This window comes from Bos indicus x Bos taurus, chromosome 26 (assembly GCF_003369695.1).
Source record: "Bos indicus x Bos taurus breed Angus x Brahman F1 hybrid chromosome 26, Bos_hybrid_MaternalHap_v2.0, whole genome shotgun sequence".
Lineage (NCBI taxonomy): Eukaryota > Metazoa > Chordata > Mammalia > Artiodactyla > Bovidae > Bos > Bos indicus x Bos taurus.
This window is the reverse complement of record NC_040101.1, coordinates 18,952,326-18,979,016: the sequence shown is the minus strand read 5'-3', so window position 1 is coordinate 18,979,016 and position 26,691 is coordinate 18,952,326. Positions and strand designations below refer to the sequence as shown.

The 26,691-nt window shown below is 39.8% G+C and overlaps 2 protein-coding genes across 9 annotated transcripts in view; one reads left to right on the top strand and one right to left on the bottom strand.

Annotated features, from left to right (window-relative positions):
• Nucleotides 1–2,724: 2,724 nt before the first annotated feature.
• On the bottom strand, nucleotides 2,725–17,922 carry ZDHHC6 (zinc finger DHHC-type containing 6). 2 transcript variants are annotated; one of them, XM_027528858.1, is made up of 11 exons: nucleotides 17,676–17,922; nucleotides 16,179–16,647; nucleotides 15,426–15,517; nucleotides 14,123–14,282; nucleotides 12,401–12,562; nucleotides 10,752–10,805; nucleotides 6,612–6,779; nucleotides 5,458–5,499; nucleotides 4,617–4,762; nucleotides 4,476–4,522; nucleotides 2,725–3,497 (listed from the first exon to the last, which is right to left on the bottom strand). In XM_027528858.1, the coding sequence occupies exons 2-11, from the start codon at nucleotides 16,443–16,445 to the stop codon at nucleotides 3,394–3,396; spliced, it is 1,242 nt and encodes a 413-aa protein (XP_027384659.1). In that variant the 5' UTR covers nucleotides 16,446–16,647; nucleotides 17,676–17,922; the 3' UTR covers nucleotides 2,725–3,393. The 2 variants fall into 2 exon arrangements, with proteins under 2 accessions (XP_027384659.1, XP_027384660.1); XM_027528859.1 differs by lacking the exon at nucleotides 17,676–17,922 and having other exon boundaries at nucleotides 14,123–14,190; nucleotides 16,179–16,225.
• Nucleotides 17,923–18,008: 86 nt separating this feature from the next.
• VTI1A (vesicle transport through interaction with t-SNAREs 1A) overlaps nucleotides 18,009–26,691 on the top strand; it is a 382,417-nt gene continuing 373,734 nt past the window's right edge. For 2 of the 7 annotated variants that reach the window (XM_027528863.1, XM_027528867.1), the window contains exon 1: nucleotides 18,029–18,450. In XM_027528863.1, coding sequence (XP_027384664.1) covers nucleotides 18,357–18,450 — 94 coding nt within the window. In that variant the 5' untranslated portion in view covers nucleotides 18,029–18,356. Of the gene's footprint in view, nucleotides 18,451–26,691 lie in introns of all 7 variants that reach the window. The other 5 variants (XM_027528860.1, XM_027528861.1, XM_027528865.1 and 2 more) reach the window with 5 other exon arrangements.

Genomic DNA, 26,691 nt, shown 5'->3' with positions numbered 1-26,691 from the left:
TTGGAGCAATTCAAGCGAACATGAGCAGACATGACTGGGTTGAACGTCTCCTAGACAGCGGCCAAGATGGTGTAATATAGAAAGACCCTGAGCTCACCTCTCGTGGGCACACCAAAATCACAACCATCTGCAGAACCACCACTGATGAAAAAACTGGAACGTACCCAAGAAGATCTACAACCAAAGACATAAGGAAGGAACCACAGTGAGACTGGGCTGTAAGGGCAGACTCGTAAGGGCAGGTGTAATCAAATCCCATACCCCTTGGCTGGGCGATCCTCAAACTGGAGAATAATTATATAGCAGAGGTTCTCCTACAAGAGAGAGTCCTGAGCCCCATGTCAGGCTCCTCAGCCCAGGGATCTGGCATCAGAAAGACAAGCCCCAGAAAACTGGGGGAAATACAGGCTTCACTTTTCAAGAGTACACACAAAATTTCATGTGCACTGGGACCCAGGGCAAAAGCAGTAATTTGATAGGAGCCTGGGCTACATCTACCTGCTGGTCTTGGAAAGTCTCCTGGAGGGGCAAAAGGCGGCTGGCTGTGGCTCACCCTGGGGACACAGACACTGGAGGCAGACATAATAGGGAACATTCAACCATGTGAACACTCCTGGTGGCTGCCATATTGGCTCATCTGCACCAAGACTTGGCCCCACCCACAACCTGAAGGCTCCAGTGCTGGGATGCCTCAAGCCAAACAACTAACTGGGGAGATAACAGCCATACCCATCAGGAGACAGGCTTCCTAAAGACTAAAGGGCCCACAGTCCTGTCCTGACATGCCCCTAGGCACAGCCTAGTCCACCATGGGGTCAAAGTCCATCTCCACCCACCAGTGAGGAGATAATAGCTAAAAACTTTCCTAATCTGAGAAAGGAATCAATCAGCCAAGTCCAAAAGCACATAGAGTCCCATACAGGGTTAACTCAAAGAGGAACACACCAAGACTCTGTGCCATCAAAATGACACAAATTCAAGATAAAAAGAGAATACTAAAAGCAGCAAGGGAAAAGCAACAAATAATACACACGGGAACTCCCATACACTACAAAGCTACAGTAATCAAACCAGCATGGTACTACTACGCAGAGAGAGATTAACAGAGCAGGACAGAAGTCCAGAAATAAGCTCATACACACCTATGGTCAATTAATCTACGACAAAGGAGGCAAGACTATGCAATGGAGAAAAGACAGTCTTTTCAGTAAGTGGTGACGGGAAAACTGAACAGCTTACATGTAAAAGAATGCAATTAGAACATTCTTAAATACCAGGTACAAAATTAAAGTCAAAATGGATCAAAAGACCTAAATGTAGGACTGGATCCTATAAAACTCCTTGAGGAAAACAGAACACTCGATATAGATCACAGCAATACTGTTTTGAATCCATCTTCTAGAGTGAGTAATGGAAAGAAGAACAAAAATAAACAAGTGGGATCCAATTAAACTTAAAACCTTTTGCACAGCAAAGGAAACCATAAACAAAACAAAAAGACAATCTGAAAAATGGGAGGAAATATTTGCAAAGGATACAAACTAAAAGGGATTAATTTCCAAAATACAGAAACAGCTTAAAATTAATCCAATCAGAAAACAGCAGAAGACCTGAACAGACACTTCTCCATACAGATGGCCAACAGGCACATGAAAAGACGCTCAACACTGCTAATTATCAGGGAAATGGGAATCAAAACTTCAGTGAGGTATTTCCTCACATATATCAGAATGGCCACCATCAAAAAGTCTACAAATAATAAATGCTGGAGGTGCGGGAAAAAAGGAACCCTCCTACATTGCTGGTGGAAACTGGTATAGCCACTACATAAAATAGTACGGAGATTTCTTAAAAAACTAAGTTACCACATGATCCAGCAACCCCACTCCTGGACATATACCTGCAAAAGTTGAAAACTCTAATTTGAAAAGATACATGCATCCCCATGCTCATAGCACCACTATTTACAACAGCCAAAACACAGAAGCAACCTAAATGTCCATGAATGGGTACAGATGTGGAATGAAGAGTGGAGTATCACCCAGCCATAAGAAGACTGAAATAAGGCCATCTGCAGCAAGATGGAAGGACCTAGCGATTGTCATGTAAGTGAAGTAAGTCAGATAGAGAATGATAAACACTACATGGTATTACTTACATGTGGAATCTAAAAGTGATACAAACGAACTTATTTACAAAACAGAAATAGACTCACACACATAGAAAACAAACTTATGGTGACCAAAGGGGAAAAGAGGCAGGGAGGGATAAAGAGAGATATGGGAGATGTTATAGACATACACTAGGGCGTCCCTGCTGGTTCAGCAGTGAAGAATCCACCTATAATACAAGAGACATGGGTTGGATTCCTGGGTCAGGGAGATCCCCTGGAGAAGGGCATGGGAACCCACTCCAATATTCTGGCTTGGAGAATCCCACAGACAGCGGAGCCTGGTAAGCTACAGTACATTGGGTCACAAAACAGGTTGCCACAAACATGCATAGATACACACTACCGTATATAAAACAGATAAGTGAGAACCTACTGTTTGTACACCACAGAGAACTATATTCAAGATCCTGTCATAACCTGTAATGGAAAAGAATCTGAAAAAGAATATATGTGTGTGTGTATACATACCTAGATCATTGCTATACACCTGTAACACTGTCAATCAATTATACTTCAATTAAAAAAAAAAAGTCTACTAGAATATTATGATCTCAATATATCATTAATTGAATATTTATTTGAGGCAAATATGTATGTCTGAAGACTCATGATTAAAGATGTCGATTTTCCAAGAGGCAGTAAAGCAGCAGTTTTTCCATAAGGAAATAACACGCCTTTTTAGTCAGCAAAAAGAAAGATGCCTGGAGTAAAAACTATGATTTATACAGAACAGCCATTTATCTTTATTTGATTTGACAAAATCATCATTATTAAAAGACGGGTAATAAAATCTGAGCTTACACTGAATCTGACAAATTAAGTTCTATAGTATCTAGAGTATCAGAAATTAGGCCAAGGGGGACAGAGGATAAAGCATCGCATGCAGATGCTCCTGGTAGAGGGGGGGCTCTATCTGCAGGTCAGGTCCACCGTGTGCAGCGCACACAAAATCCTAGAGAAAATGCAATTGACTCACTTGGGTGAAGTGTGTTTCCTTTTGGGGAGGGGGAGAAGTGGCAGAGAGGTGCAGGGATTCAAAGGCATGTGCAGAATGGCTTCTCCATTTCAAAGTGGTAATAAAAATATTTAGATCATGGCACAAGGGCACCTTTGAGGAAAAGAACACCTTAACCAGAGTAGGCTCATTGCATAATTCTTTAGTAATATGTACAGTTTTCAAGTAATGGAGTGGACTGAGAGGAATTTTACTTCAAAAGCGGCTATCTATTTTTCTTCTCGCCCTCTGGGGCTTGATCTGTTTCGGCGTCACAGGGGCACTTTTCTACACAGTTTCTAGGGAACCATCCTCTTATTCTTGAAACACCTGAGGGAGAAAATGAAATTGATATGAAATAGATATACCAAAATGAAATCTGTGAGACTTGTAAATCCTGTTACTTCAAACTGATAAGCTTTTAATTACCCCCCCCCCCATTTTGATTAGCACAACTTGAGGCTAAAATTAACTAACTAAAAATTCAAAATATATGCATTCCTAACGAGCTAGAAAATAGGTATTTCCCAAGTTCCATCATCTGGGAGCGCTCCAGTGGAGTGGGGGGACCTGGTCTTCAAGCACAGGTGTGTGACTGGGAGGGAGTCTGACGCACCGTAACACTTCATCTGTTCTAGGGACCTATCTCCCTGGAGGTCTGCTTTTTAGATTTTTTCTTAACACGTGCACTTCTATATCAAGCTTGCATAACCTATCACATGGGCTAATTTATGATCAACCCAGTGTTTTCAAAAGAGCATCCTAGGATAATCTTTACAGAAATAATTCTTAAAAGTAAATTTTAAAAAAATCAAAGACATGGAATGTTTCAATTCACTAGTTTTTATCATAATAGAATGATTCACTCAATGGGTGCATGCATAGCACAGCAGCTTAGTCACAGGCTCTGAGCCAGACTGCGTGGGCTGGAGTCTTGGCTCTTCCTGCATTTAGTGTGGCCTTGGGCACGCTGCTAAGCTTCCCCACATTTCAGTTCCCTCACCAACAAAATGTCAATGACAGCATGGACCTCAGAGGGCTGCTGGGGACTGAATACCACAAATGAAGCATTTCCACAAGTGTGTGCTGCATATTTAAGTATGGGATCCAATGTTCACTAATCATTGCAAAGACCCGATAAATACAAGTGCTATGGAGAAGTAATACACGGAGCTTCTTTTTGCTGCTTAATGAGTATTTCCCTATCGTTCCCCTAATGCATGTGACTGTTTATAAAAGTTATTCTTGTAAAATCTGCAGTTATTGCTGGCAGTCTTATCCTTTAAACACTCGCTTTCATGTCCATACCTTCTAAAACGGAATCATCAAGAATTTTGTCTCCATACAACCAGTATCTGAAATATTTAAAAGATTAAAATTAATTTTTCTTTTTAGGCTAGATGCCAATTTCATTATTCAAGAAGAAATTCAGTACTTTCCGTTATTTACCGTAACCCTCTTGTAGCTAAGATGAATTCCCCTTTCTGTAGCCTTATCCGAGGCTCTTCAGTGCAGGGGCTCGTGAAGAATGTTTTGATTCCTCTATTCAAAGGACAGCAGGTACCACTATAATCTTCTATCACTTTATACCGGACCTGTCATCAGTGAGTGGAACAATTTAACATTAACCCACGTATGAAGTTTTTTAACCTTGAATGTAAACCGTTAAAGGTAGACCCAGAATATCAGGCAACAAGTCTTTCCCTTCTGGCTCGCTATCTACCCAGTTCCCTTATAGAAGGTAATTAATTGATGCTTCTAATTCCCAGGCTTTTCTTACCTTTCATTTCAAGCACATGGCTAAGAATAAAATTTTAGAAGCAGTGCTGACCAATGGAACTTTCTGCAATGGTGGAGATGTTTTATACTTGTGGTATACAGTGTGGTATCCCCTAGCCACAAGTAGATACTGAACACTTTTAATGTGGCTGGTGCAACCAAGGAATTTGAATTTAATTTAAATTAATTTAAATTTAAATAACCACATGTAGCTTGTGGCCACTGAATTAATTGTTTAGCATCACTTTAAGGACAAGTTTCCCACTGGGGAACTATACTGAGGATAATTATCTTTTGACAATATAAATTGACTAAATTCCCTCCAAACCTCCAGACCAATCTGAATGAAAACAAAAGTAAAATGCATCAAAGTTCAACAAATGATTAAGAAATATTATTTAATAAAAGCCAACAGTTGGTTTTTTACTTAGAGGCAATTTTAAAAGCTACATGGAAGTGCTGAGCCTGACAAAGGAAAAGAAATTAGTATCATTGCAAAAGAATTACTTACACTTCTGACTCTTTTATCTGCTTTTTGTTTCAACTGTTCTATCTGTTTGGAAGATATAAAAAGAAAAAATGAAGTCTCATATCTCAACACTGAAAAACAGGCTTTCCTCATTCACTGTATCAGAGTGACATGACAAACTCCCAATTTTCCAACATTTCAAATTGCTACAATTTAAAGGCTACACTTTTTTTTTTAAAGCATGGGAAGAAGGCTCTGTGACTAAAAACCGGCACTGAAGTGGGACCTTCTTCTCAATGTTCCCTCTCCAGTGTCTTTATCCGTGTATAATCACAGAGCACTCCCTGTGGCCCAGCAATCAAGGAGATGTGCTCTCTGCCTTCCGGGGGCCTCCAGGCTAGTCCCTTAAGATGAAGCAGTCTAGAGACTCCGAGTCTTCACAGAGACTGCAAAGTTCATCAACGATGAGTCTTGATTAAAAGTCGTCATTTCGACTCCTCTTTTCCACTTATTCAGCTACAACTTACTATATGACACTACACTAGATACAACGGGAAATGATCTCTGCTTAGAATCTTGCCAAGTTAAAGATACAAGGATTAAATTGAGACCTCATGTGCTCATATAACTAGTGTATGATTAGGTACCAAATCCAGATGAGTCTAGATGGGGGCGGGGGGACTGGAGCTGATCTGAGTAATTTCTGATAAAGAGGAGGTCATATGGTATAGAAAAAACTGGGGGGGCGGAGAATTGTATCAGGGATTTGCTGAGTGGACTAGGCTGATCGGAAAGGCTGATTCCCCCCAGGATGTAGGTGGTCTGACAAAATGTGGCCCAGTGAAGGGAAAGGCAAACCACTTCAGCATTCTTGCCTTGAGAACCCCATGAACAGCACGAAAAGGATGTAGGCGAAAGGCAGCTTTTGGCTGGGTTTTATAAATCCAAGGTAAGGAATCAGGACTTTATCTCACAAGTATGGCGCGATAAGAGATTTAAATTGAAGGAAGTCAGACACGACTGAGCGACTTCTTCTTCCTCTTCATGATACAAGGAGTGCTTGGGAATTCACTTAGATTCATTTTGACATGCTGAAACAATTCTTATGACTTATTTTACTATAAAATGCGATCGGAGTTAAGAAGAAGAGGAAGAAGGTGGGGTAAAAAGGAAGACTATTTGAACAAAACACTCACTGTTAAGCTGTACTGGTGACAGCCTTCTCTGATTGGCCAATCCAGTCCATCTCCTTCAGGGACCCCTGACCATGTGAATACTTGTTTGAAGTTCTTCCATCTACTTCCCATATCATAAGGAAAAACAAAGACTTCATCTAGTTGATAATACTGAATTCGATCTTTAGCCTGTGGGTAACAAAGAGGTAAGATGGCAGAGACATCTGCCTTTAATGCTTCTAGAAATACTTCCTCCTTGTTATAACATTAGAATACACAGGAGTAATAAACACTTATTACAATATAGGAAGAACTTGACACACAAACACCAACCTCGTATAAGATCATCCACAAAATGTGTGACAGGGCTTTTTTAGGAGTAAGTCTAAACAAGACTGAATTTAAGCATTCAAAAATGCTTATTAAAAGTTAGTAACTTTATTTCATATATAAAAAACCCTCAATGTTCCTACTTGTTCAGTAGAACAAAAGGATCCAGGTGTAAAGAACAGATGTTAACAAAAAGATTTAAGAGAAAACAAGGGTTTATTCAGGCTGGAAGGAACCTGTAGGAATGGCCAGGAAAGGTGTGACAGGTGAGTCATTTTATGAAAAATTTTTTTTTTTTTAAGTTAGCAGGTTAAGTGTGAGCGATCTTTCAGTTTTACATACCATTACATATGTCTGCATACTTATATAGGCACTTCTATGCACATTTTATGCATATATATATCCAAGTTTCATAAATTATATTCTAGGCACTTAATCGTCATCTTTTACCTACGGGAATAAACTGGCTTAGGATTTCTGAATCTCTACTGACACCTAGCGGTATAAAGATGCACTGTTTATTCCTACAATGAGCATACAAACCCAGTGATATTTATTGTGTAATAAAATATGGTAATTTTGACCCATTTTCTTTAACTTAATAGAATCATTTATTTGATTTTTATTGAGCAACATAGTGCCAGGTTTAAAATAACTTCTAGATTTAGTGTGGCACTTTACAGATAGCCTTGGTCATCGGCAAAAAAAGTTACTCTAATGTCAATGTTATGCTAACTAGAGATTATACCTTGAAATATTTTATTATCATTGGATAGTATTTTAGAGAAAAGCTTCTTGCAGTTACTGATAAAGTGATACTGATAATAATTCAATTACAAGAACTGTCAAGCTGTAACATGAAAACATGTAAGTTCATCCCCATCCTGATAATGAGTAACTTCTTTTCCCTTCTTATAAACAAAAACTTCAGCGTCTTAAAATGGATTAAGAACCTCAGAGAACCGAGACCTAGAATATTAAAAAAGACAAAGTGCTAAGGATGAGAGCAGTTTACAAAAACAACAAAGGCATGGAGTCTGTGTGAGAGAAGCACACAGTGAAGAGGGAACTCCGTGCACAGTACGTGTTAAAAACTGCCAGAGGCGAGCAACAGGTGCCATGGGAAAAGGGAAGAAGAGTACTTCACTTGGTCCAGGGAGAGTCAAGGAAGGTTTCTCGGAGGAACTGACAGCTGAACCAAGTCTCGAGGGGCAAGAAATAAGGAAAAAAGAGCTAGGAAGAATATTCTAGGCAGAGTGAGCAACATGTGGAAAAATACAGAAGCGTAAGATGCATAAACTATTTGGTATTAGCTGGTATGGAGTATGAATGGGATGGGGAGGGGTGGAAATGAACTGGAGAAGCAGGTAAGGGGAAGACATAAAAGGTTTTAGTATGCATAAGCTAAGGAGCTTGGACTTAAACTTGTATATCCGTGGTTCTCAAAGTATGCTTTGTGCATCTCCTTCAGTCCCCAAGACCTTTTCTTGGGGTTGAACAAAGTCAGACAACTTTGATAATAATACTAAGACATTCTTGCCTTCTTTCATGGTGCTGACATTTGCAACGGTGGGTGAAATTGCTGGCACCTTATGTTGGCGTCTAGACAGTGGCACCAAGCTGTTATATTCTTCATTGCTACACACTCAATTCAAACCAAACCAAACCAAAAAAAAGCCCAGTTTTACATAAAAATGTCTTGATGAATAAAAATAATTTTTATTAAATCTCAGCCCTCAAGTAGATGTCTTTTTAATATTCTGTGTGACAACACAGGAAATACACATAAAGCATGACAAAATGCTTATCTCAAGGAAAACACCTGTCTGAGCTGTGAGCCAACTACAGCTGTGCAGCCAGCTTTTTTCATGAAATGCTGTTTTTGTTTGAAAGAATGAGTAATGTAACAGACAAACCAAAGTTGTTCAGACTTCAGTATTTAGTGGATGTCTTCTCGAAGATGAACAAAGTCAGGCTCTTACTTCATATAAACAACTACTTGTTGCTAGTGAAAAATGTAAGGCTTTCAAATGAAAATTAGAATTTGGAACGTTTACATCACCACTATGAGCTTGACGGCTTTCCAATATTTAAATATTTTCCCCATAAAACTGGTAGTGATACGAATGGATTTACATTGTGAATAATGAACTGTATCAACATTCTAAAAATCTGTGTATCTGTAAACCAGTATGTTCCAAAAGACCAATGCTTGATGCCCTATATGGCTAAAAGATCCATTCAAAGAGCAAGACAGATTGATGGATTTGAATACAAAAGAATGCAAAAAATTGATTGATGTAATTTTAGATCTCACATGCAACTAACCTCTCACCAACTAGCACTTGTCAAGTTATAATGTATTGTTACTACCAAAGAATGTCCACTGTTACCTAAAAGGCATGTTAAAATACCCCTTTTTCTACCTACTTCTCTGTTTGAGGCTGAATTTTCTTCATATACTTCAATCAAAGCAACATATCTCAACAGACTGAACGCAGAACTAGATGTGAGAATCCAACTGTCTTCTGTTGAGTCAGATATTAAAGAAATTTGTAAAAACATAAAACAATGCCACTCTCCCTATTCTGTTTATTTTGGAAAATTTAATTATTTTTCCAGAAATGTTATTTTATTAACATATAATGGATTTATTATTGTTATTTTTAAATGAAATAATATTCAAAGGTTTTCTCAGAAAACATGGCAAATGTCAATAGATACAATACCCAATAGTATAATTAACAAAAGCTCTTTAGTGTACTTAACAATTTTTGAGAATGTAAAAGATCCTGAGGGGCTTCCCTGATGGTTCAGTGGCAGAGAATCCGCCTATCAATGCAGAAGATGTGGGTTCCAACCCAGGGTCAGGAAGATCCCCTGGAGAAGGAAACAGCAACCCACTCCAGTATTCTTGCCTGAGAAATTCCACAGACACAGAAGCCTAGAGGGCTACAGTCCATGAGGTCGCAAAAGAGCTGGGCACGAATTAGTCGCTAAACAACGAACAAAAAAAGGTCCCAAGACCGAAGTTTGAGAGCTGCTGCTATAAATTAAAACTCACCAACTGGCTGCTAGGGGGCTAAATATGTCCTATAGGTGTGTTTTCTTTGGCCCATGAAGATTTTCTGTTTATTTTGCTCTTAATTTGAATTGTTTCTCAATGTTTAAAAACAAAGAAGGTAACATAAAAATCCAGATCTCTGGTTTTTCTTGGAAAAAACAATTACATGATCTCACAATACTAGGTGAGGATTTCTCTGTGGCCATGATGAGCTTGGTCTGCTGGACAGCTCTGGAGCGCAGGCTGGCTCCACTCCTCTAGGTTATCTGCCGGGGCTGCAATGCACTGGCTTTACAACTCCAATAAGCTACAGGGATGGAAAGGCTCTGAGAAGTTTTAAACAGGCAGTGGGGCATATTTTAACATCAGAATCACAATGGACAGTGTGAAGTATGTATTGGAGGTTGTGAGGTTTGTGACAAGCTAAATGTTCTCAGCTCTATCTGATGTGTAAAGCCAATGTGACGGCACCTTGGTAGGACAGAAGCTCCCATCCCAATGGACTGCCTTCTCCTCCAGTCTGAGAGAGTACGGCCAAATAGCTTCATGTGTGACTTAGAACAATTCAGTGTGAGATGGTTCTGTGGGAGTCTTATTGAACCAGGAATAAATCAAACGGTTCCTATAATCACCCTTCACGCGGCATGCAAATGACATAAGGAAGCCATTTGGTAGTCAAGCTTTCATTTGGGGGCATTTACTAGTTAATCTGATCTATTAGTCAATCAGTACTTTATCAACATTAAGAAAATAACGCTAAAATTTACCTTCTCTTCAATCCATGATTCAATAGAAGTTTTGTTTCTGAGAATTATTTTCATCTGGAAATAGTAAAATTTTAAATGTTACTGGTTCATTTAAGATTATCATCTTAAAAAAAAAAAGATTATCATCTTTATACTACCCCTATGAGACAGATTTTATTGCTCCATTCCATAGATGAAGCTATCAGGACAATAGAGATTAAATAAAAGAGCACGTGGTTCATCTGACTCTAAACCACTGGACTATATCTTCACATGACTACATCAATCCACAATCAAATCTGAATCTATGGCTTAAATGAAAAATCATGCTTTAAGTACTACCTTCTGAATAAGTTTTCCAGAGTATTAATAAATTATAATACAATCTACTCAATCAGCATTAACATATTTTGCCATTAAAATTTTACCACTATTTTAAATAAATCTTAAATGCATGATTAGCCTATTTATTACAAGTAACAGTGACTCATTACAGTCAACCTAGACATTCTGTTTGCCTTAAAAACTTGAGTATATTCAGTCTTGATTCTATTTTTGATTTTCCTGAAATGACAATTCCATTTATGTAGGTTTTTACACCACATGACTTTATTTCTAATATGATTCTTAATTATAGGCATTGGTGAAAATTTTTCAAAGAATTTGATTCCAGACTAGTAAAAAATATAAAATATAACCCAAACCAGGTTATTTTAAAACTAAGAGTTCAAAAAGGGTTGGGCAATGCATCAGGGCCTGCTAGCGCAGCGTGTCTAATTCTACGAGTTCTGCAATTCTCTGATGTCTGGCTGTGTCTTCACGGGGACAGTGTGACACGGTCAGAGCAACCCTGGACTGGGAGTCCTTTCCATATTCCAAGGGCCTAGCACAGTAGCTGGTTCATGGTAGGCCTGCAGTGAATGAATACACTAATGAATCAAATGCAGTGAGTCATAAGAACTATTTTTTGATCCCTTCAGGGTCACATCCTCCTTCTCTGGGCTCTCACAGCATCACTTTGTACATAAGTCTATGATATACACATGACCCAGATTTAATGGCAGGATCCTCTTCATTCTCATTATTGTAAACTCAGAAATTAGGAGAGTATTCATCATAGAGCAGACATTAAGTAGCACCAATATCATAGGGTTGTTATGGAGATTAAATGAGCTATCATATGTAAAAGGCCTAAAATAGCACTCCATAAACCTTAGCTATGTTATTATGCTTTTGATTAATATATGTGATTATAAAATAACATTAATAATTATGTTTACTGAATGCATGAATGGATGATATTGGGTATGCCACTTAACCTCCTTGTGACTCAATTACTCATCTGCAAGGAAGGGAAAATAATACTCCTCTTCGACTTCTTTTGGGGTTGATATGAACATCAAGAGAGACTGTGAGAAGAGCTTTCTCAAGGATAAAATGCTGTGTAACTCTAACTTAGGATTTTTTAAATTAAATCATTACCAAGAAATGCTGGCAAAGACACTTTGAAATTATCTGACCAGCAGAAGATAAAATTCATCACCTAGGTGGAAAAAGTAACAATAATCTCCATTTCACACAGCATTCTTCAATGCAGCTTTTTTCTCCTTCTCATTACAAGCGGCCCCAATTACTCGACAGTGTTAGCTCGAGGTAATGGAGGAGCTTACCTGGATAAAAAACAACATCCCGACAGCTATGGTTGTTCCTAAAGCTAATCCCAAGGCAAACAAGGTGGCAGCAAATGCAGCTAATCCAAAAGGAATAATCGGAAGAGGGTCTCTCCGGGCTGCACTCATATCAATCTTGACCGTGTTCCACCCAAAGGAGAGCTGCGAACAACAACACCACCCACAAGAAATACTTGGTTGTCGTAAATGGTTAGACTCTACTGTACCACTTAAAACCACTTGATCAAGAAGATCAGCAAATGACAATGTGCTATTGTGGCCAAAGCAAACATAACTGTTTTCTAGTTAATTCTGTGGCTTGAACTCATAGTGACATGCACGATATCCTCTTTGGTATTGTCAAATGTTTTTTGTTTGTCATTGTTTCCTCAGAAAGCATTAGGTACATCGAATAGATGTTTGCAATAAAAAAAAAAAAAAAAAGCAAGCATTAGGTAGACTGCATGCGCATTACTGGGGATGAATGACAGTGGACACAAATCTAAGCTGTAACTGTCTCCTGGCTGCTCCTCGCTTTCCTGTATTTACAGTGCTCGTCCATAGTGACAAAGATAGCCTAAGATTCAGTGGTTTCTTCCCTCTTGTTCCACAACCAGAGGTTTAAGAACTAGTAACATGTAGGTCAAAACACGTCCTGCTAATGTGCACTGCCTGGCCTGAAAAATGTTTTAGAATATTCAGAGTTAGGTACCAACATTTAGAAATTTAGTGTGTTAGAAATCAGACTGCACATAAAAAGTCTGGGTTTTCAGATTTTTCTTGAAAAACCAGATGATCTGGCATTGCCAGGCTGGATTTCCAAACATCAATAAATGGCTGAAGTAAAATATGGGTTGTCCTCTGTGTGAAGGGCATGTGTTTTCCAGGTTCCCATTAGGCCTGGGTCCCTCATTTACCCTCCGGGCATGTTTGCTGCTGCTGCTAAGTCACTTCAGTCGTATCTGACTCTGTGTGACCCCAGAGACGGCAGCCCACCAGGCTCCCCCGTCCCTGGGATTCTCCAGGCAAGAACACTGGAGTGGGTTGCTGTTTCCTTCTCCAATGCATGAAAGTGAAAAGTGAAAGTGAAGTCGCTCAGTCGTATCCGACTCTTAGCGACCCCATGGACTGCAGCCTACCAGGCTCCTCCATCCATGGGATTTTCCAGGCAAGAGTACTGGAGTGGGGTGCGATTGCCTTCTCCGTCAGGCATGCTTAAGGACCTGAATTTGTGACGACCAAACTTTATCTCATAACCACGTGCTCATAAATCAACTCAATCAGTCGTACGATATTTAAGAACGTGCACTTGCTGTGTGAGCCATGTTCCAGAGCACTGGATTTAGAAACGAACGAAAGAACTGCAAGTGGCCACAGGATCGAACGCAAACAGAGAGCACTTGTATTGTCTTTTTCTTCCCACTTTTCTGCTTTTTCCTCTATTTTCTACCATAGCTTATTGAAGTCCAATAAGTTATACATAGTAAAACTTCAACTACAGCATATACGGTGAGTTTCCAGATAGCATATACAAAATAATCTTTCCTCATCTTAAAAACTGTTTTAAAGCTTTTTTAAAGAAGGAATCCCTGTAAAGGTAAAACAAAGTTCTATTTCCCCACCTAAACTGCAGAACACCTATTTCCAAAAGGGACTTCTTAAAGAATCTTGATAACTACTATTTAATCTCTCATGATTTGATAAACAAATGTTTTCACTTACCCGATTATAAAGCTGCGTATACATGGTCATAACAAAAATAAAGGCAGCGTGAATACAGCCCAGTGGTGCTAAAAGGAGGAACAGCGTGAAGGAAGCATGATTCTGATAGCCGCAGCAGTTGTTGATCCAAGGGCAGTGATGGTCCATCTTCATCACACATCTAATGGGAAAAATTTATAGAAAACATGAGGCAGAAAATCCTGTCTACTTGAAATAACTTTGGTCTTCAAAAGATCAAGCACACAGGAATCTAGCATGTCCATGCCTGAGTCACAGAGGAATAATACTTTATAGAACAAAAACCTTTATGAGTTTTTAAACAACTTTGAACAGTGACTTCTTTTAAATTTTAAACAGCCAAAGAAAGGGCAGGCTTTGTAAAGGCTTCTGAGGAAACAGACATCTGCTACAAGTAAGTTTGTTTAAAGAAGTCAGGAGGCCCAGTGAAAGGTTCATTATAAAGAAATAAGCATGGTTCCTGATTTTCCTCTTGCTCTGAAGTGACTGGAGTGGAAAACAACAGAGACTGAACAAAATTACTTCTGAATCTCCACTGGGGCTGATGGGGCCTGGCAGACGCTTGTAACTTCCTTCCTTCATGTTCTTATCCTTTACATGTGGCGTCTCCGAGCTAAGCAAGCTAATTCTGGAATGTAAGATGTGGTTTAGTAAGTGAAGTCTTACTCTGTTTCCTTTCCTTGAGGTTGTTAGAAGAAAATTTTCTTGTCTCAAACTAAACTTTATTTGCCCCTCCAATGGTCCCCCTAAACCTCAGAATTAGCATCATAAATTTCTTATTTATCAGTGGATACAGATGTTCACTTACAAAGGTTCTATCAATAGCTTAATTCACATTTTTTACAGTGATTCTGTTTTCTTCCAATTAAGGCTTTTATATTAAATACTTGTGACAACAGGCACCTGGATTCACTTATTAGATTTATGTAAGTATAAATGTGACTCAACTAAATAATGGAAAAAGCAGGTCTCCTTTATAATTTAGACTCAGAACAATTCTAAGCCTAGTTAACATGTCAGCCGACAGTTAACCCTGATTTATGAAAACAACTTAAAGTATAATGTTTTACCCTGTTCCTGTCATGGCAAGAAGAAAGAGTGAAACTTTCATTATCAGAATTGACAATTTGAAAGTAAGATTATGGACACAAGTATTTTAACAACATTGTTTATAAAGCAGTCACCTTGCAGGGAATAAAACTAGGATTGACGTGCTAAGAAAGAATAACAAAAGGCCAGTAATCAAGTTGATCAGTCTTCAATAAATAGTAAAGACAGACAGTACCTGTTACACTTTCTGCAGTGATGTGACCGTGGTGCCTTGTATGCTTGGCAGACTTTACAGTACTGGAGGTACACGCTATCCTGAGAATTTTCCTTGGCAGTGAAATATAAACAAAATATAAATTTCTGGGTAATTGGACAAGTGATACTGCTGTTATCAGAAATTCATTATTTAAACAAATTTTAGCTCAAAAAGAAGGGCTGGAAATGCAAGCTAAAATTCAAATTCCATCTTTCCCCCATCTCCCATAAATGAAAATCAAACTACAGTATTTATTCATAAGGCTTGGCTTGTTATAAGCTGTCCATTGTTTCTGAATACTTTATAAACTAGTAGCTTCGCAAAGAGTCAGACACGACTGAGCGACTGAACTGAACTGAACTGAGCTTCTAAAGTATTTTTCTCAGTTATGAGGGATGTTAATATGTTACATGAAGAAAAAAAATCCCAGTGCCCAACCACATTGTAGAATTATGAGGTACATGATATACAGTGTTTCCTAGAAACTTATGACCATGTACTCATTACTACCACTCCATTTTTTCTTTTAATTGAAATTGCTTTGGGAAATACTTTCAAGCAGGTATGAAAAAAATCCTTTGAGCTCTAAATGGCCAGTGATTGGAATAATACGCTTAGTCTCCACCAAAGTAAAAAGTAGGCTATGCTTGATATTATTGGTTGGCAGGTAAGGAAAAAACTAAATATATGATTATCATGAGGGTTCACCATTTTAAGGAACCTTTTTCTTACCGGTTTCCACCCCAGAGGGACGAAGCCAGGACCAACAAACATGGCATTGAAGTAATTATAAAGAATCATGACAGTCCAGTTAATCAACATGATGAAATTCACGCTTCCTCCAGTGGTATGTAAGGGCCAATACCACAACACAGAGTCAATCATGGCCATGGCAGAACATATTGCTATAACACCAAGGGCTATAATGGGACCCCAGTGACAAAGTCTCTTTAATTCTTGGAGATTTTCAAACTTGACAACTGAGCAGAATGTACCCATTTTGGTGAGGAAGAATGTCTTTCGGTTTTTAAAGAATTACAGATTTCCTCTTTCTGTGCACACATTTCCTCGTGCCACAAGTCCGTGTGTGTTCCTTAACTGTCATGTCTTCACGCTGTGGGATGTTAATGCAGATTACGCCATTTTCACTGCTAGACACTTTTTATCTAGGAGAATCCAGTACCTTGGTTTGACACTTAATCTAAAGAAAACAAAATGAGAAGGTTCGGTAAGACATTTTACTATCTGTTTTTGTTAATTTCAATTTCAAGACATTTTACTATCTGTATTTGTTAATTTCAATAATCGCCTAAATAGAAGCAGCTCACAAGTACATTACTATGAAATGAGTATCTCACCAAATATCAAAAAGAACCATTTTCATCTTATCCAAACTTTAGTCAATTCTGAATGGCAAATAAACTGGATCCATGATTCTTAAGTGGTTGTTTTTTTTCCCTTTGTTCCCAACTTGTCAGAGGACTATGTCTGTGCATATTTAGTGAACCGCTGCAGGAAACAAAAAAATTTAGAGCTGGGATGGAGGGCCTTATGGTTGACCTAATCCAGTTTCCTTCTTCATTGAAAGGAAAATGGCTCAGAGAGGCTGAGCGATTAAACCACTTGAGTGATAGCTGAATCCGACAGAAGCCAAATCATCAAACTTCCTTTACAGAGTTCTAAACTGCCTCCTACCCACTCTTGAATTAAATCCAGTATGATCCAGACAAGGTCTACACCATTTGCCTGAGGTTGCCCCTCAAAGGCTAATTTAAGGACTGTCTGTGTTATAAGTAAAGAAACCGGAGGATGAAAGCTCAAGGAGGGGAGGAGAGGAGTGGGGAGAGGAGGTGAGGAGAGAGAAGTGTGTGTGAACTCAGGACCGGAGGCGTATATGAGAATAAGCACGAATGAGAATATTTCAGGGAAGGGAAAAAAAAAAAAAGGCGAGGGACCGGGAAGATCTGTAGAAGGCTATTCAGGACTGGACTGGAGTGAGTCAAGCGAAGAAGATCTGACAGCCAGAGTAACAAAGATTTCCGCGCAAGAGATGCCGCGCTGCCTCGTGCCTCAGTTTCCCTCTCGTGTTATGGAGTAGAGCACTGAGAAATCCTCACGCAGGGGACGAACATCTTGGTAAGGGGTGGTTGGTCTCGACTTTCTGGAGATGCTGGCCCCATTGGGGTGGGGCGATGATCGCAAAATCCCGTCCCCTGCTTTGACTCCCACCTCGGTCCTGTCCTCAGGGTCCGCTCCTGGGCCATCTCATTTCTGGGCTCACCCGGAGCAGACTTCGCGGCTCGGGCTCACCCGGAGCAGACCCTCTCCCGCTCGGATAACTCCGTCCTGGGTACCCCCACCCAACGCAAGTAGAAAGTAAATTCTGTGCGCTAGAAGCTGGGGTGCGCGACCAGCCACGACCCGCGCGTCTCTCAGCCAGCGCCCTCGCAGCTGATCTCCCGCTCGGGCTCAGTGCGCAGTCTCCGTGACAGCCACTTCCGGGAGGTTCGCCGTATCAACCTTCCGTCGGGAAGCAAGTCCCTCTGGCTTCTAGCTTGGGGAAACGGAACCGCTTTCCAAAACGCGGAGGGAGGAAAAAAATGCTTTTCAGTGATTCCTGAGAACACGAATTTTTTTTTAGGCTTTTGGGGACACTGATTGAAGGGGTTTTCCTTAGAGAACTTCTTAATCTTGGAGCCTAAACGGAAACTGAAACACGCACCCAGCCCAACTTCCGGAGGACCAAGATCGCGACGAACAACCAGGAAGCTGTCGGCCTGGGAGCTGTCCCCAGTTCTCTGCTCCGCTCTCTAGGGAACTCTCCGGGTCCTTACACTCTGATTTTCTTGCCCCGCGTGACCTCAGCTCCGTTCTAGGCTCCGACCCGGGCCGGCCACTCCGGAACCCGCCATGTCGTCCGACTTTGAAGGTTACGAGCAGGACTTCGCGGTGCTCACGGCAGAGATCACCAACAAGATTGCAAGGGTCCCCCGACTCCCACCTGGTAAGGGCGCTTCCTAGGCCGGGCGGGGGTGTCCTGGAGAGTTGGGAGGCTCCGATGTGGACGATGGAACTCTGCCTGAATGTCTCTTAGGCGCGAGCCTGGAGGATGAAGCAGTGTCGGGGCCTCCGGGAGGAATGGTTGAGTGGGTTGAGGGTAAGGGGAGGACCCAGGCTGGGTTGTGGGGTGCAGAGCCTTTGGAATCTGAAGCTTTTTTTTTTTTTTTGAGTTCTTATCTGGACTCCACCACCTTTTTACTCGTATAACCTTGGGAAAGTTCCTTTGAGTCTTGGGAACGTTTCTCTGAGTCTTCGTTTTGGTTGGGTTTTCTGTTACTTTTGTTTGTGAAATACAGAGATGTGAGACTATTCAACGAGAATGAATTAACGTACCAAGGTCATGAGTCTGGACCATACAGCAACGTTGTTTTGTTAGTAACGATGTTATTACTATAGGCGGCAAAACAGGGTTAAGGGCCGTGGTGCCTGGATTCAAATCCCAGCCCTGCCACTTAGAAGTTGTATTTAGGCAAGTTTCTTAACCTCTTTCAACTTCTATTTCTTGGTAAAATGGAAAGAATTGTGCATCTCTCATGTGAAGATTAAATGACTTAACATATGTAAAGTCCCTTTTTTCATGTTAGCTGCTATAATCATTAGTATTTTTCATAGCACCAAGCCCATTTATTTTTTTCTCATCCTTCTTGAGAAACGATGTGTAAAAATTGGTACAGAATAATTTTTCTCACTTTTAAAATCCCACAGCTATCATTCAGAAGAGTTTTTGTGTTTTAGCACATCTTATTTTAAATGCTGGACTGTCAACTATGTGAAGGTGGGAGCTATCTTTGATTTCCTTGGCATTTACTTAGAAGGAGCTCAGGGAAATGAGCAGATAGGAAATGAACAGATACATAAATATGATATCATGTAATTTTCACCTGTAGGACATTGTTTTAGGATTTGTTTTCTCTCAATACAGATTTAATTTGAATATTTAGTTGCAAATAAGATTGCTATTCAGGGACTTAGTTGTGGTAGGGAAATTGAACCATCTACCTTCACTCTGTGGTGTAAAGTTTATCTGTGAACTGGTGGTCAACTTCATTGTTCCACCTTGTCAGTCAGTCCTTGATGCCAGCAATAATTTCTCCTAGACCTAAGTTGTGATTCCTCTGTTCCTTTCCCCACCTCTCCCCAAACTTATGTGTTTATAAATAATTTTCTTCCTTTATTTCTTTATTTTTCTCCCCCCCCCCACACCTATTTTCTATTAATAGGGACATTTGCTTGAAGCCAGAATCTCTGAACTTACACCCCACTCATCTCCTGAAGTCCCAGTTAGTTCTGGAGAAGGTGGAGGATGATGTCTTAAAGAGGTGTATGAGTCCAAGTGAGGGAACAAGAGGAGAGAACCAAGGTAGCATATACCACGGAGCTCTGCTGCCTGGGAGATTGTTGTGGCGAAAGTGGCCGATGGCCTCATCACTTCATGATACATCACCTCGCCTCTTCTCTTCAGTTCTGCTTTCCTCCACCGCCCAAGATCATCTTGATTTTTGTTGTCGTTATTGTTGGAGCCTACTTCCTTTGACTTCAGTCCCAGAACCTCAGAATATCAGGATTCATGGTTTCCGTGGGATTTTTGCTGTTTTTTAATTGTCAGAATTATAGCTGAGGAAACATTTTTTGTCTGGGCTAATAGCTTTGGTATTGAGAAGCTATGCTATAAAGTAACAAAGTCATTCCTGGGTGCAAAATTGTGACAGACAATTCCAAGAAAACAGATTTGTTACAGTTGTTGTTGTTGTTGTTGTTGTTTTCTTACCTTTATATTTTAATGTGAGCATTCTTACCACATAGATAGAAACCTTTGAATTAAGTAAGTTAAAAATAAAGACCTCGAATTTCTACAGCTACAATGTAATGTAAGGTCCAAAGAAGCAGCTTCATGAGAATTGAAAGGAGACTATAGCTGGCACTGGAAAAATGCTTACTAACTTGAATAATTAAATGCTAGTAATTCTTAAAAATACTGTGGTTTCCGTCTTAATAATTATTTGTACTTGCTCATTTTATAATCTGTTTCTAGTTGATAAATAGGGAAAGATGAAAAATATATCTTTGTAGTTATGCATTTCAGATGTATATCTGTGGACAACAGAAATTGATTATGTGCAACCATGCAGAACTAGTATGATTAAAAGTAATTATAATCTCTTCCTGGCATCATTGGTGGTTGACCCAGAAATTACTTGAGTTAAGAAGGTTAAAAATTGGAGCAAAATTTTCAGCCAAAGCAGTTTAGTCCCTGAAATATTAACTTACTGAAATGGAATTAGAGTAAACTGGATTGATTGCAACTAACTTCATTCTCCGCTGTGCATGTACAATGTGTTAAAGTGTTACTTCCAAGAGAATAGAAAAGATTAAATATTTTAGAACTTCAAAAAGAAATTTGATTACTCTGTGGACCAAAAGATAGATCAGTCTCTTCTTAAGTAATATTCTTATGGCACTATATTTGAGCTTTGATTTTAATGATTTGTATTCTGGAGTAAAGTCAGGAAAATGGATGAGTGAAAACCATCACTAATACTAATTGTGATGTTCCTCTTTCTCTGATGATGAGTTGTAAGAGGGGGAGATACTTTATAGAGGCGAGAATTCCATGCCATCAGGCAGGCTTCCTGAAGGATCTTAAACAAAAGGTTTCTTTGCAGTTAGTTGCTTACCTCACCATGTACAGGGACAAAAATGGTCTGTTGTGAAGCCTATCATTTTGTAGCTGTAGTCAGAAATACCAAGAAAGGCATTATGGTAACTTGGTTACAGTTCACAGGTGGCATCAGATCTGTTTAGAATCCCAGCTCTGCTGCTTATTAGACCTGCAACTTGGGCATATTACCTGCCCTGTCTAAGTCTGCCTCCTCCACCTGGAAAATTCAGTGTGTGTGTGTGTGTGTGTGTGTGTTGGAGGCAGGGTGTGTGTATAATAGTTTCACCCTTACAGTGTTGTAAAAGTCAGTTGAAATAAAGCATCTGATTTTGTTGTTCAGTTGCTGAGTTGCTACTCTTTGCAACCCATGCAGTGCAGCACACCAGGCTCTTCTGTTCTCCACTATCAACCAGAGTTTGCTTATTGAGTTGGTGATGCTGTCTAACCATCTCATAACTATTAGTAATTGCCCTCCAGTCTTCCCCGGTAGCATGTTGAATCTTCCAGCCTGGAGGGCTTGTTTTCCAGTGTCATATCCTTTTGCCTTTTCATACTGTTCAGGGGATTCTCGAGGCAAGAATACTGGAATGGGTTGCCATTTCCTCCTCCAGTGGACCGTGTTTTGTCACAACTCTTCGCTGTGACCCAGCCATCTTGTGTGGCTCTGCGTGGCATGGCTCATGACCTCATTGAGTTACGCAAACCCCATTGCCACAACCTAGTTGTGATCCTTGAAGGGGAAAGCATATAGTACCCTAGCACAATTTTTCCTCCCTTAAGAGAGTGCACGGTAAATTAGCAACTACTGATACTGCAGTGGTGAAGGCAACACCTGTAGGGTTAGTCAGCACCTAGCTTCTCAGACTTTGTGACATTAGTTGAACTCTTAAAGAAACATTGGCCCTCAATTTTGTTTCCTTTCTGTGCTAGACTAGAGTGAATCTCTCTTGATGAGCACCTGCATTTGAAGGGAGATGTGTGATGGGCACTTTAGGATACAAACTTGGAATTGGACTCTGAACTCAGGATAACAGGGAGGAAGTCAGGGAGAGAAGTGGAAGTGGTGGGGTGAGATAGGTGTCTTTTCTGGAAGGAAATGCTTAGTCTAGCTAATTGATTACGCCCCATCCCTGGAGGCTTTTGGGCACTGTCTAGACATGGCCGTGTGTGGAAGAAGCTGTGACGTTCATCCATGATTCTCTCTTGCCTTTGCAAAGTGATTGTAATAAGAGAATTCAGGAAAGTCTGCTTTTATTTGTGAATACTGTGGTTTGCTTTACATACATGTGGTTCTGGAGCTGTCATGTTGATGTGTAACTGTTGAGCACTTGAAATGTAGCTGTTGCCCTGTAGTGAAATGACAATGTTTTTAGTATTAATAAATTAAAAAAATATTAAAATGAATTTCTTCTGTTTTTTTTTTTAACTTTTTGAAATGTGGCTACTAGAAAATTTAAAATTCTGTTATGTGACTTGCATGCATTATATTTTTGTTCTATAAAATTAGAGTTGAAGAGATGGTTCCAGACCTAATTCAGGAACTCAGGTGCAGAGTGAGGTGAAGTAGGGTGGGTAGGACTTGAGTTAGGCATACTCACGCATATCCACATTCTAATCCCTTAAATGATGTAGTTAACCTGAGTAATAGCCTTGGGCTACCCAGGTGGCTCTGTGGGTAAAGAATCCACCTGCGATGCAGGAGATACAGGAGACACAGGTTCCATCCCTGGGTTGGGAGGATACCCTGGAGGAGCGAACGGCAACCCACTCCAGTATTCTTGCCAGGAGAATCCCATGGACAGAGGACCCTGGTGGGCTGCAGTCCATGGGGGTCACAAAAAGTTGAACATGGCTGAAGCAACTGAGCACACATGCACACATGCACGGCAAGTGATAGCTTCATTGATTTTTTAAAAAATGTTTAATTTTAGAACAGGTTTAGGTTTACAGAGAAATCACAAAAATAATACAGAGAATTCCTGTGTAGTCCACGTCCAGTTTCCTCCATTGTTAACTTCTTATATTAATATGACACATTTCTTGCCGCCAAAGGACCTGCGTTGCTACTTGTTATTAACTGAAGTCCATGCTTTATTCAGATTTCCTTCATTTTTTTTTTCCCAATCTAGTGTCTTTTTACTATTCTAGGGTCCAGTCCAGGGTACTACAAATCATTTGTAGTAGTCATGACTCCTCAGGTTCCTCTTAGTTGTGACAGTTTGACAGCCCTTTCTTTGTTTTTGATGACGTTACAGTTTAGAGGAGTACTGACCAACTGTTTTATAGAATGTTCCTCAGTTGGGATTTGACAGATGTTTTTCTCATCATCAGACTAGGGTTATAAGTTTTTGAGAGGAAGACCACAGAGGTAAACCACCGTTTTCATCACATCATGTCAAGAATTCACACTCTAAGGGAACTTAGCAGTCTTGATGTTAACTTTGACCACCTGGCTAAGGTAGTATTTGTCAGGTTTCCCTACTGTAAAGTTACTCTTTTCCCTCTTTTCCATATTCTTAGAAGGAAATCATATGCATAGCCCACACTTAAGGAGTAGGGGATCATGCTTCATCCCCTTAAAGGCTGAGGATTTATGTAAATTATTTGGAATTCTTCTATATGATTCTTCTAGAGAGATTTGTCTATTCTCCTCCACTTGTTAATCCAGTCATTTATATGCACAGACTCATTTATACTTTGTGTTGTATTCCAATACCACTTTATTTTGCTGCTCAGATGATTGCAGCTTTGACCATTGGTATTCCTTCCAGCTAGCTTTTGTGTCATTTTGATATATGCCCATCAGTGGGGTTTTTTTTTTCTCTCCTTATTAGCGTTTTCTTACTTTCTGATATTATAAGATACTCCAGAATCATCCTGTATTTTTCATATACCAGTCCTTGAATCTGTAGCTATTTCTCCAAGGAGTCCTCTTTCCTTTTATTGAAAAATGGTGTTAGAAACCAGGATCTGGACACGAGGTGCGCACATTGGTACTGAGGTTTTATTACTTCTGGACCCTTTTAGCTGACACAGCAAAGAAAAATGTGTGTATTCTAACTCATGTATATATACTTACTAATAAAGTTTTGTGTATGAGGCCATCTATATTTATAATAAGCTAAACATGAGTTATATTAATGTCTCCAACTCTAGTCCTTTATTCACACGAATCATTCTAGAATGGGTTTGTCTTAATTATTTCTTTCATAAAGGGAAACTTGCCATTCTAAATAGGAAGATTTGCCCCAGTCCTCACTTATACAATTTTTCTTTCTTTCTCTCGTTTTTGTGTGTGTGTGAAATTTGAACAGAATCTGTACTTTAGTTAATAATTCTGTATTGCACGTCAGTTTCCTGTTTGTTGTTTTTTACAATATAACATTTCTTTATATTCTCAGAATTGGATTAGAAGTTTCAAGCCTCATTCAAAAAATTTTTTTAAATCACTGAGATAATAAACTTTCTAGACTTTTAGGAGTAATACTAGATGCCAAAATAAATGGAACTACATCAAAGTTTTGGGTGAATATAAATTAGAAATCTAGCATCCTATCCTATTCATACTTGGTCAAACAAGTGGAACCAAAATGTTATAAATATTTTAGCTAGACAAACATTCATAAGGTTTCTAAAATATATATAGATTATATGTACTATATATATATATATGTATGTATGTATGTATACAAAAGCTTTTCTACTACGTTTGATAAAGACTTGAGAAAGAACAACAAAAAATGAGATGGAGAAGTTGGAAAACATAAACTAAATTAAATGGGAGCACTGAATATGAAATAGAGCAGCCATGTTTAAAAGCAACTGGACTCTATGGTGACCTTTTACAATTTTTCTTATTCTCTGTGAGTAACAAATACGTTGCTGAATTATGAGACTCGTGGATTCATTCAGTGAACACACAGTGCACACCTACCATGTACAACGCTCTGTGCTAAATACAGAATTAGGACAAAGATGTGTCGAGAGTGGTCCCTGCCTTCAAGGAGCTGGAAATGAGGCTGAAGGGAACCAATTACTAATGGCCATCAGGGATGCTAGGGTAGAGCGCGGAGGTCTAGGAATTCAGAGGTGATAAGATCATGTCCTGGGAGGTCACCTGGAAGGGTAGTGGGATTCAGCAGACAGAAAAGGGGAAAGACTAAATGAGTTGCAGGAAGTGGATACAGTGGGCATCTGCTGCTTCCAAAGGCCCAGAATCCTCTGTTCTATCTTCTGAGAACATCTCCTCAATTTTCCTTTGAGAAATTCTCTAAACCCAGTCTTGGTGGAACTGACAGGCTGCCATGCCCTGTCCAGGTCAAGAAGAAAATACCTTACTCAAGGGAGGACAGTCAGTGAATTTTCGCCGGAAATTGGAATTTGGACTCTCCTTCTGCAGAGACTGTGAGTAAATTCCTGCTCCCTTGGTTCTCTGAGCCACCAAGGTACTGTCCTCCCTGAGCTTGGGAACTCACCTTTTTCACTGATTCTTTGTTCTTTTTATTCGGTCACTATTTCGTGTCTGTTTGCAACCCAAAGGACTGCAACATGCCATGCTCTTCTATCCTCCACTATCTCCTGGAGTTTGCTCAAACACATGTCCATTGAGTCGGTGACGCTATCTAACCATCTCATCTGCTGCTGCTCCCTTCTCCTTTTGCCTTCAGTCTTTCTCAGCATCAGGGTCTTTTCTGATGAGTCGGCTGTTTGCATCAGGTGGCCAAAGTATTGGAGCTTCAGCTTTAGCATCAGTCTTTCCAATGACTATTCAGAGTTGATTTCCTTTAGGATTGGCTGGTTTGATCTCCTTGCAGTCCAAGGGACTCTCAAGAGTCTTCTCCAGCACCACAGTTCAAAAGCATCAGTTCTTCGGCGCTCTGCCTTCTTTGTGGTCCAACTCTCACATCCATACATGACTGCTGGAAAAACCATAGCTTTAACTATATGGTCCTTGGTCAACAAAGTGATGTCTCTGCTTTTTAATATGCTAAGTTTGTCATAGCTTTTCTTCCGAAGAGCAAGCATCTTTTAATTACATGACTGCAGCCACCATCTGCAGTGATTTTGGAGCCCAAGAAAAGAAAATCTGTCACTGCTTCCACTTTTTCCCCCTCTATTTGCCATGATGTGATGAGACCCTGTGAGTCACCTTGAATTATTCTAATAAATTCTATTTTTGGCTTAGGTTAGCCAGAATCAATTCTGTTGTATTCAGCCAAAGAACCTAATTAGTACCTTGAACAAAGGCTTAGCTCAGGGAATAAAATTTGCTTAGACAGTAATGGATAGCATGCAGTGCACATACTAGAGAGCTAGTAGTTGGAAATACAGTTGGAAAAGTTGCTTGGGTCTGGAATGTGGAGGGCCTTGACTTCCAGGCTCAAATGATTCAACCAGAGCCACATTTCAGGAAGATGAAATGGGGGAAGAGGGATTAAATGGCGAAAGTGAAACCAGCATGGTTGGTAGCATAGCTTCTTTGGTAAATTCTTGTACTCACTGCACCATTTATTCATTTTACTACCA